Raw genomic sequence first — 15,512 nt, forward strand, 5'->3', positions numbered from 1 at the left:
CTTGAAGCTTTTTTTTTTTCAATATGGATCACGTTATCCAAATACCTTCAGAAATGCTTTTCTCCTCCGGTTGAATCACGAAGCCTCTTGTGTCATCTCACATGGATTCTGACGGCCTCTAGAGCAGGAGTCTGTCCTGCTGTTGGCTCTGGATCGTGGCCTCTGTAAGTGTCCCAGAGGAATGTGCTATAGAGATGTTCGGGAAGATAAATGTGTGCGCCGTTTGAAGGGAGAGATGCCTCCCTGTCAGTGCACCATGACTGGTTGTGGGATAGGACCACGTTTTGATGCCATCCAGCCGGTTTGCCTCCCCGGTGTAAGATGTCACAGTCCGTTGACATCACTGACGTGCAAAATGTATTTGATGGGTCAGGAGGAGCAGCCGGAGGTCGGTTGGGGAGGAGCTATGCATGTTTGTTTTTTTGTTCCACGGCCTCCTGACTGTGGGTTTGATGTGGAGGGTCCATCTGAAAAACAGGAGATGTGTGTTACCTTGCCCCTCACCCACCCTCACACCATTCTCCATTAGCCTGATTGCTTGTTATTACGGAGGAACCCTCTTTTCATCAGGGCTAATCTGTGTTGCTGGGATACCCTCAGGCCTATTCGGCAAAGAACGCTTCCCCTTCAAACATCATCCCTCTCTGTCCTGGATCCCCTTAGCTTTGAAAACGGATCCAGGGTCTTTAAAAAGGACGAGGTCCTGAGCCGTTCAAGGTGTATCCAATGCCTCGTGCTCAGCAAGGCTCTTAAATGCAAAACAGACGGTGGAGCAAATAAAGATCAAAGGCAGCAGCCTCGCGCGCCATGGCCTGCTGTCCTCGCATGCCAGGCGGGGCTGTCACAGTGAATCATGGCCACGCAGCTTCCATGCTCATGCTGCCCCCCCCCCACCCACCACCAAAGGGCCACCAACCCCCTCGACATATTACAGCCCCCCTGTCTAGCAGCAACAACACGCACACACACAGGTTTAAACCCACACGGTGACGAGGCTTCCTATGCCGGACCGATCCAGAAAAGACTCTTGTATATGCCACCTTGATGCCTTTGCCTTCGAGATGGAACTGATTGTCGCTGACTCCTGCTGGCACTCGAGCACATAAAACATGGGCAGGTACTTTAGACACATTTGGCTCAATAGGAAAAGTGACTTAATAAAATACCCCTTTATTGCTTAGCAGATTTATTTATCTTTATCCTCATTTTGTGGGTGTGATGTGTGGTTTAATCAGCCGGCTCGTGTCATTTCAGCTTTTGTTTCAACTGGCACAGAAACCATGAGCCAGACGCAAGGAACCAACCAAGCCACTAAACCCATTTGACAAGATGATATTCCATGCTCTACTATTTGTCCAAGTGGCGTTGCATCCTGTCCGGTGTCCTTGTTGTGGCGTAGATGGTGTGAGCGCCTCTCAGCAATCCTGGCAGCAGGGGTTAAGTAAGGCGTCCTGCCCTCTCAGATGCTCCACAGCTAGTTGACCTGTTTGTTCAGCTGTGAACTGAGGCCCATGTTTGTTCCCCCCCACCACCCATTCCTCCCCTTGACTTGCTGTGCCAAAGATGTGAGAGCCTATGGCAGGCAGAGGGCCAGCAGCCCCACCCCTTGTTTTAGCTGGTGAAGGTGGTGCGGGAAAGATAGAGCTGGTATACAAGAATCCTTGTGTACCAGATCAGCTATTTCAGATTAGAACACCAAAGAAAACCCTTTTTAATTAGGCTGCCGCCCAGTTGTGGGGGCCTGTGGTTTTGCACTTCCTGCATTGTGCCACACCAACCTAAAGAGTTGCAATGCAAAGAAAGTGAAGGATGGAGGATAAAAATGTCGCTGCCACATCTGCACCACAAAACATAAGAGAGGCCTGATTGCCACCACGCACCACGGTTATGTACCTGCAGACACCCTACACAGGTTGGACAGCAAACCACCTGGACTGGTTTTAATGGGAAATATGTCTACAGAAACAGCTGAGCTTTCACTTTATTTATTACAACATGAACCTGTCCAGGTTTCCACTGCTTTCTTTCTCTTTTTTTTAAATTGCTTTCTTATTCCCACAGTTAGCTCCTGTTTGGAGAGCTACTACAAAATGCCGGAGCTCAAACTGTCTAAAACAGCGTTGGACATCATTTTCTTCTGCTAACAAAAATAGAGGAAAAATACCAACAATCATATCATGGCGATTCTTAATGAGCCCTTTGAGATGCTTGACATTATACCACTAATATGGTGCTTTGCATCCTTTGGAACATGCCAGAGTGGAGTGCTGGAAATAGCAACGCGACGCCGAGGCCTCCCTGACGCCCCACAGCCGACGCAAGTTTCCTCTGCATTCTCTGCTCCTGCAGTTGGTCCGCCGCCCTCGCCCATTTTCACACCAATCGTGCCCTAGATCTGCGGCGCTGCCTACGACATGGCAGAGTCGTCACAGCACGAGGTGTGCACGAGTTGGCAGGAAAAAAGAGGAGAAGAAATGAGAGGTGAAAAGCGAGGAGGGCATGAGAGTAATTGCCTGCCTGACACGTGGAGCCCGTCTGAGGAGGAGATACTCGGGGTGCTGCTGGAGGTATGTTATCAATTTGAGCCGGGCCCTAATGTTTCAAAAATACAGACCAACACCTCGCTTTGATCTCCGTTGCGCGTTCAGCCGACGGTCCCCCGTAAGATAAGCAGTCATGCCGCTTACTGAAATCCTAGCCTCGACCCCCTGCTTTAACTGGAGAAGGACAGAAGAGCTAAAAAGAAAGTTTTACACCCCAGGAGCCTGACAGTACCGAGGGAGCAGTAGATCTTCGAAAAGAATGCATCGGTGCGATGGAAAGCGAACTCGAGGGTGGGTTGTTGCTAAAAGCCTGTGTTTGGGAGAAATGGGTCAAAGGACGCGCGAGTAGGAATTCTGTGTGAATAGTGGAGGGACGAAGGCGGTTGCAAGCAGCGCCTCGGGGGTGTGGAACGTGCTGGGGCCTGCTGCGTTATACAGACAGGCCCTGCACACACGGCCAGCTGTGCCGCACACAAGACTGCAGGAATGGGGGCACCATGAATGGGTTTCTCTGTGTGACAATGACTGCAGCACTCAGCAGGGAGAGAGGGAATGGTCAGAGGTCCTTGCTGCGGACAGGCAGCATTGGGGGTGTGTGTGTGTGTGTGTGTGTACACTGAGAAATTACCCAGGAATGTGAGGATGCATGCCAAAGACGAAGAATCTGTGTCGCAATGAAGGGAACCGTACCCTCTCGCCCTCTGAATAAGCCCCACTGGATACAACTAATAGAAGACTTGTGCACTGGCTTAAACCTGGAGGAGAGAGTTCTTCCTGCACATTTCCCTCGACAGCAGGGGAGAAATCTAATGGCAGATTGTTTAGCCAGCAACACATTTATAGCCTTTTTGAACATTTTATTTATAGATTTATATCTCAGTCTTTCCATACAGTTGAATTCACACATTCTTTGCACTCGATTACACTTTAATCCTAACTTGAGACACGAATATGCACATTGAAGCCAGAGAGGAATCTCAAGTTAGCATTTAGCCAGAAACCAATCATAGGCACCCGACTCAGACACAGCTACGACTTAATAAATACTTTACAAAAATAATGGAGGCTTTTTACAATAAAGATCTGCCAAAAGAGACACGGCTGTAAATTGATGGTACAATAAACAAAAATGTGCATGCTAAATAAACTAACATGAAAACCTGGATATTGTAAATGACAAAATGGGAGAAAATTCGATAACACTCTTCTGTCTCCTCTCCCAACACATTCCTGAAAGATCTCATTATTCTATTACCACAGGCCTCTCCGATTCACCAAAACATAAACAATCCACGAAGACGAACATGATCTAAACGGACATTCCCGGAATAACAATTTCCCTTTTCAAGAATACTAACTCGGTTCTCCCTTTAGTGACCAGATCAAAAAGGTGACACAATTACTGGCAAAACATTTTTAATCGTTTCTTTAGAGACTTATTTTATTCAAAAAAAATCTTATTTTTTCTTTTCTTAAACAGAGCAACGCTGTTTGGCTTGTTTTGGTGAGGTCAAGAAAAGTTCTTGTAAGCAAGTTCTTATAAGTAGGTGTCATAACTCTATTCTTCTTGCTTCATAAGAGCAGTAAGTCAGGTCCCTCCGTGCCTAACATTGATCTAAAACAGAGGTTTAACTAAATCTTCAAGCAATCTGCATTGTTTTGTTCCTTTTCTCTTCCTGTCGCGTCACGGCCGTCTAGAACTCCCTTGCCTCTTCAAACTGTTTGTAGTAGTCCTCGTCCTGGGGGTTGTCGGGACACTTGCGCCCGTTGTTCGGCGGCCTGGCCTGGTTGTAGCGGCTCCAGTCTCCTTTGCAGATGATCCAGGGCAGGATGTCCACCTTGTAGTGCAGGTCGGCGGAGAACTCGGTGCTGATGAGGTTGGGCGCGCCGGCCCCCTTGCCGCGGGTGATGAGCTTCATGTTGTCGTCGTAGCAGCAGTGCTGCGCCGCCAGCGTGGTGGACTCCAGCGTCAGCATGGAGCGGATGCAGTAACGGGCGGTCGGCTTGTAGATCTCCAGCTTCTCCTTCGGCCCGCTGGCGTCCTTCCAGCGGAAATCCCGGCGCCGGAGCTCGTCGCGCACGTCCGCCGTGCTGTACGCCACCTCGGTCGGGTAAGAGCAAGGGCAGCCGGGGAGGTCGTTCGCCACCTTGGTCATGTACTTCTTCAGGAAGTCGCTCTTGCAGTTCATCCATCGCTCGCAGCTGTCCGTGTCTGAAACGAATGAAGACACCGTTGGGTGCTGCATGTTAGAGGAGGAAAAGCGTGGCCCGGTCTGATGCTCAGCGTGAGAGTGTGTTTCATTACCAACACACACACACACACACAAAGAGACACGCCCCGCTGCACAGTTGCATCTCTGCGCAGCCCGAGCGTGAGGAATGCCGAGTGTGCGCAGGGACGCTGCCCCCAGATGGGGGGGAACTGTTTTTGATAGTGCATGAATATCTGAGTAGAATCTTACCGACACCAAAGAGCTCCGTGGCGTTGAATCCATCTGTTCCGGCTAACAGGCTCACTTCAGTAGCTGCCGTCTTGAAGGCATCTTCAATACCTTTGGAGAGATGAATGCACGGTGACACGCTGGTCAGAGATGAAAGCCTCCTCGCGGAACTGTTCGCTCTCTGTTTGGCAAGAATCAAGCGCTCACCGGGGCAGTTGGGCATATCACAGGTTCTGGACTCGGTGGCCGTGCAGGCGTAACCGCACGACCTGGTCCTCTTCTGGTTGCCGTTTCCACATGTGACGCTACACGCCGTCCAGTCACTCCAGTCGCCGTCTCCGTCCATGTAGTCTGGATCAGAGAGAAACAGGGTGAGAGAGATCCTCGGCCCTGATGCAGGCCACATGCTGAACTTACTCAGGCCTGTTAGCATGCCTCACTAATAATAGGTGAAGGAAGGGGGGGAGTGGTGGAGCTCAAAGTTCTCTTTGACTTTGGCCCTCAAAGCAGATACCTGGCAAGCCTGTCTACAGACACACACACACACACACAGACACGCACACACAAGCACACCCACCCACAGGCATACGCTATGTTGCACATGGCATAGGGCACAGTACCTGTGTTCAGAAAGTGAAGGAAGAAAAGTGGTTTGCTAATTCCAACGAAGTTATAGGGGATCTGGCAGGGCATCTGCAAATAGAAATTCTCTCAGCTGCCTGAGTATCTCTGGCACATTGGCACTGGACACCATGCAGCTGCTCTCATCGGTTGGAAATGGGAAGTGATATTGTAAGAAATCCTCTTTATTGTAGAGCAGATTCACTGTAATGTGCACTCATTTCTACCACCCCCATTGCTACCTCATGGTAGCATACACACACACACACAAACACACAGACACACACACAGACACACATCCTGAAAGCAGTACTTCATCAATGAGGAGAATTAATGTGGGCATGTTGGGATGGAAGTATGTCTGACCGGGCTCCAAACCTTCCTATAGCCACGCCCCCCCCCTGCCATCTGCCCCTCATTATTACATTTTGTATGAGTACAGGCCGGATAGCCAGCTAGCCCCCCCCCCCCCTTCCATAGCTTACTCCGGTAGTAGAGCATGTGGCAGCTCAGACTAAACTCTTAAAAACTCCAGAATCTTCATGATGACCTGCCCTTAGCCCACAAATGACACCACTGACTGTACCGCCAGTGACTAGTGATGGGTGACCCTCACTGCATGTCCATAGCTCCGATTATGAAGCCGGGACAGAAATGACGTGGGTAAATTAGCGCTGACCGCAGTGATAAGCCAGAAAAGAAATCACCTGGTGGTTAAAGTGGATGAAATGACATTTTCCACGTGGGTTTAGGGATGCTTCAACACAGGCCCGACACACGCCGTATGAGGGGGAGTATCAATTCATCAGTGCAAGTACTTTTGGAGAGTGTTGTGGGGACCAATCGCTGCCGCAGAACCGCGATGGAGCGAGGCGTTAAGAGCAGGCTCCCCCACACGGAGGAATCCGTCTCATAAAAGAAGTGTTAAATGGTTCACTCAAAGGGTCACCTGGGATGACTGCACTTATTATGGGGACAGCTTGATTCAGTAAATCTGCAAGTTACAAATTCCGCATCAGACTGTGGCCGTCAGTGGAAACCCTGCAGGCCAGCGCTCAAATCAAGAGTATTCTGCCACGTGCATCCTTTCCTCGCAAATATGTCCCTCCCGTCTTCCTCACCATATTCCGTTTGAGCCTTGCCTCCTCCCCCCGCGCCTCCTCTCCTGTCCCAGTCCGCCGGGGGCCTGAGGAAGTTGCTGTCCTCCCCGTTGCTCCCGTAGGCGCGATCGTGATCCTCTGTCTGATGAGCGGCGGAGGTGGAGGAGGAGGAAGGGGAAGAAGAGCGAGGCCACCAGTTTCTCCAGTTGGGAGACGCCCAGTTGGGTTTGCTCTCCTTACGGAGGCCTTTCTCCGGCTCATGGCCCTCCAGCCCGTCCACCACTTCGATGGTCACCTAGATGCAACAACAGAAGTCTGTTTAAAGTCACTTTTCAAGACACTTATATGTTGCATTTTGGGACACAACGGGTCAATCGGGGGGCCTTTGAGGTGGGGGGGGGGGGCTTTCTGATCACGCCGCACAAACATTATCCTCCCTCCCTCTTTCTCCTTTCTGTCCTCACACATGTGCCTCCCAGATGGGGGGGTGGGGGGGAGGAGCGGGGTGCCCCACAGTCACCCTCCCACCTCTTGGGCTCTCTGCACCTAAACACAAAGTTCAAAGGGCTATTCAGCCTCCTCTAGACCATGAAAGCCAGATGAATCCCAGGATCAAAGACACCCCCTCCTCCGCCCCCCATCCCCCCCCCCCCCCCCCCCCGCCCCCCTCCTCTCCCACAGCCTCACGCCCTTGCTCAATTGGTTGCTCGGCTCTCTTCCCACATCTTGAGATGTTAATACACTTTGTTCGTGCTCGGATTCAGCGGTGATGCTCTCAGATATGGAAAGACCCCCTTGGCCGGATTAGACAGGAGAGTGATTTAAACATGACAGCGGTGGCTCGGCCATCTGCACCACTGAGGTACTTACGGCCGAGGGCTCGCCACACATTTGCATAAGCTGCCCTGTTTTCTCCTGCACGTGGGTTGGCAGGGAGGCCTCGCTGGTTAGCTGTCAATATGATGGACGTGAGACCTCAGTGTCCATCGTGAGCTTCGCTACGAGCCAGAAAGTCCGAAAGGGGCACAGGGCGAGAAGGACGGAGGGAGCGTGAAAAGATGGAAGAGGGACAACGGGCAGGGGGGGTGATGTGCACCCAACTATTCTCCATACCCCTGTTTGCTCTTCCTGTCCCGTGTGGTTGAGTAGCCATGTCTTACAAGGGAGCGAAAGGCATCAAAGCACACCAGCAGGTGCGCAGACACACATGGTCACCTGGATATTGGGGTTCTGTCCATTGATGTCGGCTTTGGAGAGGTCGGGGAAGTTGTGCAGGTCCAGGAGGAAAGCTCCAGGGCCGTCCCGGTGTACGCTGCTGCCTTGTGCCCAGGGGAGGGTGGCGGGCCGGCGGGCCAACCGGTGCTCCGGGCCCGACCGCCGGTCCTCGGGAGAGCGTTGGACGGGGCTGATTCTTGCATTTATATTGTTCTGCAGAAGAGAGAAAGAAACATCCGATTTGATTCATTAAAGTCTGCGCTGACAACAGAGGATTATTAGAATGTTTACAGAAACTATTTGATTCTCTTCCGTGGGTGGGTTGAGACTAAGGGGCCTGTCACTTGGCATCCACAAAGTCTGCGCTCTCAGCCACATTAGATTGATGTTGACAGAAGTTCATGAGGCCGTGACCTCTGTCATAAATCCCTTTGACAGTAGACTCTCGACTTCTTGGAGCCCAGAAAGTAGGAGCCACTGAAGCAGTGGGGAAAACATAGCAGTGAGTTCTGTGCGTCTCTCCGCATCCACCAAAATTTGATCGGCCTGGAGCACGCATTACGGGCCAATGTCACATGAGGACTGTACTTTTCCCCCTTTTTAACCCATTACACTCCGGTTTCAACGTAGTTATGTTTATGTGGACAATTTTAGCAAGTCTGAGAAAAAAGCACGTAAGATGTTTCCTGCAATGGGGCTGTACTCAAAAACCTAAGCAATCAAATATCCCAAAAGGACAGTTAAGGACATGTGTCCCCTGTCAGGTATGCACAGAGAGAACAATTATACCGGTAGCCATATAAGTAGTCGGCAATCAAGCATTCTGGGGTGGCAGAAAATAAAATCAAAGCAAACAACAGAGTTGCTTGTTGTCTCTTTTCTCCCTACGTAGTGTTTTTGTGGCCGGGCTGAGGCCTGAGAATATGGCAGCAGTGCTGCACGGTTGCGGTGGCCAGTCACAGACAAGCTGTCAGCTAAGTCACATTGTGGCGGGCATAAAAGCCCCCAGTGGAGCCGTTTGTGTCAAGCCAAAGTGCACGCCAGACGCCTTTAGATGCTACTGTGCAAAATGTACACGTCCACATATAGAACGCAAGAGAGGAAAGTACAGAGTTCCAGCTAGCGCTTTTTCTTAAGTCACTAGATGGAGGGATGTTGGGATTCAAACACTGAGTTGATGTGATGCATTTCAAAGACTTCAAAACACATCACATGTGTGAGCTGCAGCCATAATTACACATGATTACACTGTTGCCCAACATTTTCTAGATGGATGGAAGATGGCTGTGGCTTTTGTCTGTAGCCAACAAATAACAGGATAAATTGTTTTCAAAATCATAACAATTTTAGGAAAACACATTCTGAAAATAGCGGATTCCAATTAAAACCGCACCATGCAATTATGGCAGAGACCTCAATACAGAAAAAGGGTCATTTGGACAGCATCGTTTGTGCATCCAACCCTCTATGAGCATCACAGGGCCCTCTTTGGCTCCATCTCGAGCACTTGGGCGTTGCGATGCCCCGGTGATAAACCCTCGCTTTCTAGTTCCCAGCCTTCAGAAGTCGTTCTAATTGAGCTCCACTGAGGGAGCGGGCCCAACACAACACTCACGGGTTCAATCACAATTAATAATACATACACACGTGTGTAAATAACGTAGGCGGCTGTGTTTAATCGTAGATCATATTTTCATGGTTATTAGTAACTGGCGACCACACGATTTTCCCACCGCCGCCCATTTCAGAGCCACGCAAGTGAAGACGGACCAAGTCCTTCCTGTGACTGTCAGGTGTTTTCATTCACAACACCAATTCATCCAAAAACCTCCGTGGCTCCTGATTAGGTCCCAGATAATAACTGTCTGGGACTTTTGATTTACTGCTTTCTGCGTGAAAGAAAGCAGTATATTTGAGGATACACAAACTGTTGGCTGGTACAAACCAGTCGGTGTTTGCCGATTAATCCTTCATTATCCTTCATTATCCTTATCCTTGTGTAATCTTGTGATGTGTCACATTATGATGGATGACACATGGCAGGGAGATGATCTAATCCTGAGGCAGATTTGGATCATTTAACATCATATTGTGATTAATCCCATGACAACACTTGCGATGGTGTTTCACTCAGTAAGGGAGAGTAAATCAGATTATTGGTAGTTTAGCACTAATGCAGTTTATATTTTTGGAGGGATTATGTGGCGGGTAGTTTAATAAGAATGCTCCATATGGGAGAATTGCTGCTAAGGGTTTTTAAACAAAATCAGTCTGCACAGGAGTAAGTAAAAAGGCTCTCCTTTGATGGCAGCATGCTTTACATGCAGAACATGCTTTCATTTGGAGATCAAAAGTGACACACCGCTCCCTCGGTTCATCTGGGATGCCCCCCCCCCACTTGCACACACAATTTAAACACCTTCACAGCAGTAAAATGCATGTGCAGTGGTTGGAATAGTATCACTGTTCTCAGAAACAAAAAAAACATTATATAACAATTTAGCTGCCATTGTACGAGGCTGAAACCAGCAGCAGGCTATCCTCCAAACGCTCACAAAGGATTCATGGAGTGGGTGACTTTGCACAAGTATTACTCTGTTTCATCTTTCTGATTCAGTTTGTGTAATTATTAAATAATCATTTATTTCATGATGTTCAATGTAATTAATGTATTGATTCGTTCATAGTTTATATATGAAATAACCCCAGTAAAATATTTTGCAAAACATGGGAAAAGTTTCTTCAACAGTCAAGTATTGTTTTGTACTTTGGCTTTCTGGTTCGACTTAATTAATACTAAAAGAGAGAAGAATATACAGTGTGAATGATAGACCTACTATAAAAATAAATTCAATAAAATCAAAAGCCATGAATGAACACTTGCACACAAGCCACCCCCTCTCCCTCCTCACAGTATCTCTTGCCTTTTCCCGCCCCCCCCCCCCCCTTTTCACTTTGTGAGGGCTGCTTAAAGGGGCATGACTCCATTTTCAATTGGGAGCAACTCAGGGGTCCTTTCCCCGGGGAGGCTGGCAGGAAATGAAGGCAGTGCACATTGTGCCAGATGCTTTTCAGCAGCGCACTTATGTAGGTGGAAGAGAACACTATCCTTCCCCTGTGACACACGTGCCTCACACTGGGCTCACACACGTGTTTACTTACAGGATGGAGCTGAGACGCTGCATGCTAGGATGAAGCTCAAAAGTGAATTGTTTAGACTTGAAGACTTGAAGGTAAAAGCCCCAATTAGGTAAGCCAAAGTTTAGAAGACCATGTTGCAAACGGACAAATACTGTTATTTAATTCATGTCACACTAATGTAGCCCGCCCCAGGGGTTGAGTCCGCATTGTCGTGTCAGTGGTGATGACGTGAACTGGACCAAAGCATCTTGACGCTCCACCACAGGTGCGTGGATCCGCATCCTGTCATTTGTGTTTCTGTGAATGGCATTTCAAATATGACACCTCGGACAGACAATACACCCCCTGGGCCGTGACAAGCCTGGTTAAAAGATGACATCACCGGCTTCAGTGGCGGTCCAGTGAAGCACATCCGGATCATTCATGAGCAAAATGAAAAGTAAAAGACATTCTCAGTGCTTTTCTCAACATGGGGCATGAGGGGCAATGTCGGGCTCTTTCATCACAAGCCAGAATCTCCATGAAAAGTTGGACTCGTGACAAAAGGGATGTTTGGATTGGATTCGGTGTCATACAGTATGTTTAGGATGTTTTGCTGTAATCTCCTCAGGAGAAACTCTCCGAGCCCTAATCCTGTTGTTCAGAATAAATAATTTGCTCTGTGACAAATATTCCATAAATTCCTGTAATATTTTTTCAGCTTAGCAAATTACCCTCACCATCCTCTGTCGAAGTAAAAATGATTTCCATTTATTTCCCGCAGGTCCTAATAAAGAATTTATGAAGGGACGCCCTTCCAGTGGGCATTAATACCCATTCATCCCCATCAGTAGCATGCTAAATATACAGGAAAAAACAGCTAAAGGATGCTTAACATCCCCGACCTGTCTGAACGGTCCAGTCAAATTGGAGATTCCACTGGAGTCTGCCTGCATAATACTGATGTTCAAAGGGCCAGTGATGCAGTTAAACTTGATGATCTGGAGCAGGGCGCTCAGGGCGGGAGTCAGTGTGATGCCGGACTCTTCTCCTCTGACCCTCCGCCTCATCCCCAACTACAGGCCTGGGTGACAGTGATGAGCCCACGATGACAGAGAAGTGCCCACAGCTACTATTTAACCCCCAATAGGGGGGTCTGCTTGGTGCTGCAGGAGGGGGGGGGGGGGTTGAACTCTGACCTTGCCCCATCTTCCATCCTTCTACTGGCTTCCTGTTATTCCCTGGGGACACCCAGGGGAGCCCAAATCCGGTGTGCATGTCAACCCAGCCCCCAAAGACTGGCAGGGTTCATTTTACCAGGACCGTCGGCTCCAAATGAGCTTTTTTTTTGTTGAAACAACTCTTTCATCCAATTGACCCCGGAGCTAGTTGCCCCCCCCCCCCCGACTCACCTCTGTAAGTGCCGTGTCCTGATCCAGGCTCAGAGTCTCGTTTCCCTGGGGCAGCGGACTGCCCCGCAGTACCGTGATGTGCAAGGTGAGGAGAACAAGTCCCAGGAGCAGCAGCAGTTCCGCAGCCAGTCGCACCATCCTTTTGACGCGGCCGCCCTTGGGAGCCTGCGGTGCGCCTGGAGCTCCGATTCCGCCTCCTCCCGGTGCAGAGACTCCGATCTCCGGATCCGCCGGCGACGAGGAGCCGCAACACCACTTCGGAGCCACTTCGGGAATCAGCTTTGCAAAAAAAAAAAAAAAAAGTGAATGGAAAAGGATCCGACGTGGAGTGGTCCAATAATTTTGGGGAGAAGAAAAAGGCCTGAAAATTGAGTTGGATCCAGTAGGGGAGGATTCTGCGCGCTAGATTAACTTTGGTGCTCTTACTGTTTACACATATAGGAGCCACATTTGATGAAGGTAGTTGTGCTGATACGCCGGTGCATACAGAGCACTGGACATTCACTGCCCCCCCTACCCCTCCCCTCCCCTCTTGTTGCGCCCTCGACAAATCTCCAAACTCAGGAAACTTTACGCCCAGTTACCCCGCGGTGTCCCCGGCACATTCTCAGCCACACTTTGCTTTTCCTCTTCCTTAATGCATGACTCGTTGTGTCCGCATTCTGCGCTCGCCGTCGTTACACTTCACCTTTGGAGAAACGCGTACAGGTAGTTCGAAGTAAATCTTCCTCAAGTCAAGTCTCCTCAAAAACAGTATTCATCCATTTCGCTGCGGATCGTGGGCCCGCCGGAATGAGTAACGGGCCAGGCGTGCGTCTCTAACGAGGTTTGGAGGAACCAAAGTCCAACCATGTCCAACCTTTAACTTTCTAAAACACGCGCTGTTCTTGATCTGCGCTCTAGAGGTGGTTTTATACCACACGCCCCTAAACAGGCGCCCTCCCCCTGGTTAACTCTTTCGTCCCCCTCGACACTGTGTGTGGAAGTTCGTGGGTGAAACTCCCCCAACAGTGTACACTGGTACTTTTTTCCCATAGCAATTGACACGACCAACTTGCCGCTATAAGCTCCTCTTATTCCTGCAAATTAATAATATTTTAACACACACGAGTCTTCCCAAGTCACTCCATTTCAAGGAGAATTGTCCTTTTACAGCCACAACAGTGACGATTCGGAGGATCCTGTTGGGTCTCCGGAGGTGCGCGTCGTGGCGCAGAGGGGAAGACACCCGGAGGCGCTTTGCAGGAGGTCCCTCCCGTGGACATGTGTGCTCCATACTGCGCCAGCCTGGTGTCGTGCTTTGATTGAATTCACTCTCCAACGGAAGGTGCCGCAACACTTCACTTGCGCGAGACAAACGGCGCGTAATGTGATTAGCCCTCGTGCGACTTTTTATTGTACGCTTCCAAGGACAGGTCGCGGTGTCAGATTATGCACCAAGCGGGGATGCCGCCGCTTTGCCACGGTAGGGGGTGGGGTGGGGGGGGGGGGGGGGGACACTTGGCTGAGCCACGAGGTGCGCAGACGACGGTGCATCGGATGTCGTTTGTCACCTTTTGAAGTTGAAACATTCCGTTTGGGCAAAAGTGGAAAAATACTGTTGCTGACAATCACTGGCCGGATCTCATTTTTTTTTTTTTTTTTTTTTGTTGTTTTTGTTGTTTTGACCAAATGGCGCTTGAAGCCAGCAGGATCATGACAGTCGAACAGAAGCAGATCCGATGCATCGCCCAAATTAGATAAATAATGTCCTGCATTACATGGCACCATTGTTCGTGTCGTCAGCGTTTTAATGTGTTAAATTCCAAACAAGGGAAATCCATAGAGGGTCACCCCTAATGTATTACAAGGCCTTGGGTGTCACGAGTTCTTGGAGTAAGGAGCAGTTTGGTTCAGGTCCTGATTTGACTTAAGCTGAGACATGACTCCAAATGTTCTCATCGGATGCCCACGAGGCGACAGAGTGGATCTGTCCCAGTGACAAAACAAGCAACAGGGAGCAGCAGAGCGAGGAATTGACAATCGACCACATTACAGAGATCACATTTTATTTGAACCTCTATATTCAAAATTATTTTCACATTATCTGATGAGATCGAATGTCTGGATTAGTCATAAATGCATATGAAATTGGCCCACACTTCATTATGCTCTCTGTGAACAAGTGGTTCCCAGAATACAGCTTTGCTCTTCAGTTACAGTCCTTCCTTCTCCGGCCTAAACCACGTAAATCTGCGCTTTGTCTGCTTCACTTCAAAAATCCCTCTCTAGAGTAGAAAACTCTCTTGTCTAAATGGGAAACAGGGCAGGGAGACTGGCTCGCCTGCTTTGGACACAGTGGTGGACATCAAAGGCGTAGCGGAGGATCCCCCTTCAGAATAGCAGCTACATGCCATTCCAATAAGTGCAGTGTGTGTGGATCTGCAGTTCAAAAGAGGCAGGCAGGTCTCTGGGGCCTTGCCACCAGTAGTCAGGCTGCGCAGATGTTTTAAATGCCAGCGCAGACCGTTTGCCACTTCTGCTGAAACTCAAAAGTAGTTGGGACGGACTGCGGGGACGTTTGTCTTCGTTCCTGCCCGGCAGTAGATGTGTGTCCTCATACCTCGTCGCTCATCTTTAAGAGAGATACCTCCAGTAGTAGTACGCCAGTTACAGGTTGTGTACAGTGTGATTGTTATATAATGAACAGTCGGATAAAGACAGTTTTGGTTCTTCTAAAGACCATTTTCTCTTTATATAAATAGCAGGTTCACTCACACACACACACACACACACACAGACTACTGACTAAAGCAAAAAGCAGTTTTAAAATAAAAGACAAAACATATGGATCTTTGAGCATCATTTTATTCTCAAACATAAAAGAGCATTGTTCCTGCTGTGCTTCTATGTGAGAATGAATTCTGAAAGTTTTGAGTTTCTCTTTACAGGCATTTTCCCTGTTAACATTCAGACTAAAGGTGAAAGTAAACACAAATTACTAACAGACATCCTGAGAGATCTCCCCTACATCTTCTTGCAACAGTGCATCGGTATTGTATGACATCACAGATATTAACA

General features: G+C 49.1%; 1 protein-coding gene across 1 annotated transcript; it reads right to left on the reverse strand.

The window, feature by feature from the left end:
- Positions 1-3,975: 3,975 nt before the first annotated feature.
- ism1 (isthmin 1) lies at positions 3,976-13,361 on the reverse strand. Its single transcript, XM_037466420.2, has 6 exons — positions 12,453-13,361; positions 7,921-8,133; positions 6,727-7,000; positions 5,192-5,335; positions 5,006-5,095; positions 3,976-4,755 (listed from the first exon to the last, which is right to left on the reverse strand). The coding sequence occupies exons 1-6, from the start codon at positions 12,588-12,590 to the stop codon at positions 4,238-4,240; spliced, it is 1,377 nt and encodes a 458-aa protein (XP_037322317.2). The 5' UTR covers positions 12,591-13,361; the 3' UTR covers positions 3,976-4,237.
- Positions 13,362-15,512: the final 2,151 nt, after the last annotated feature.

The sequence above is a fragment of the Pungitius pungitius genome, chromosome 13 (genome assembly GCF_949316345.1).
Source record: "Pungitius pungitius chromosome 13, fPunPun2.1, whole genome shotgun sequence".
Taxonomy (NCBI): Eukaryota; Metazoa; Chordata; class Actinopteri; order Perciformes; family Gasterosteidae; genus Pungitius; species Pungitius pungitius.

Bases quoted from the DNA above. Each gene is read 5' to 3' on its own strand.
- ism1 (XM_037466420.2), bottom strand. From the start codon at position 12,590: ATGGTGCGACTGGCTGCGGAACTGCTGCTGCTCCTGGGACTTGTTCTC. The intron at 8,134-12,452 runs GTGAGTCGGGGG...TCTCTTCTGCAG, and splicing joins AGGACACGGCACTTACAGAG to AACAATATAAATGCAAGAAT. The intron at 4,756-5,005 runs GTAAGATTCTAC...CATTCGTTTCAG, and splicing joins CACGGAGCTCTTTGGTGTCG to ACACGGACAGCTGCGAGCGA.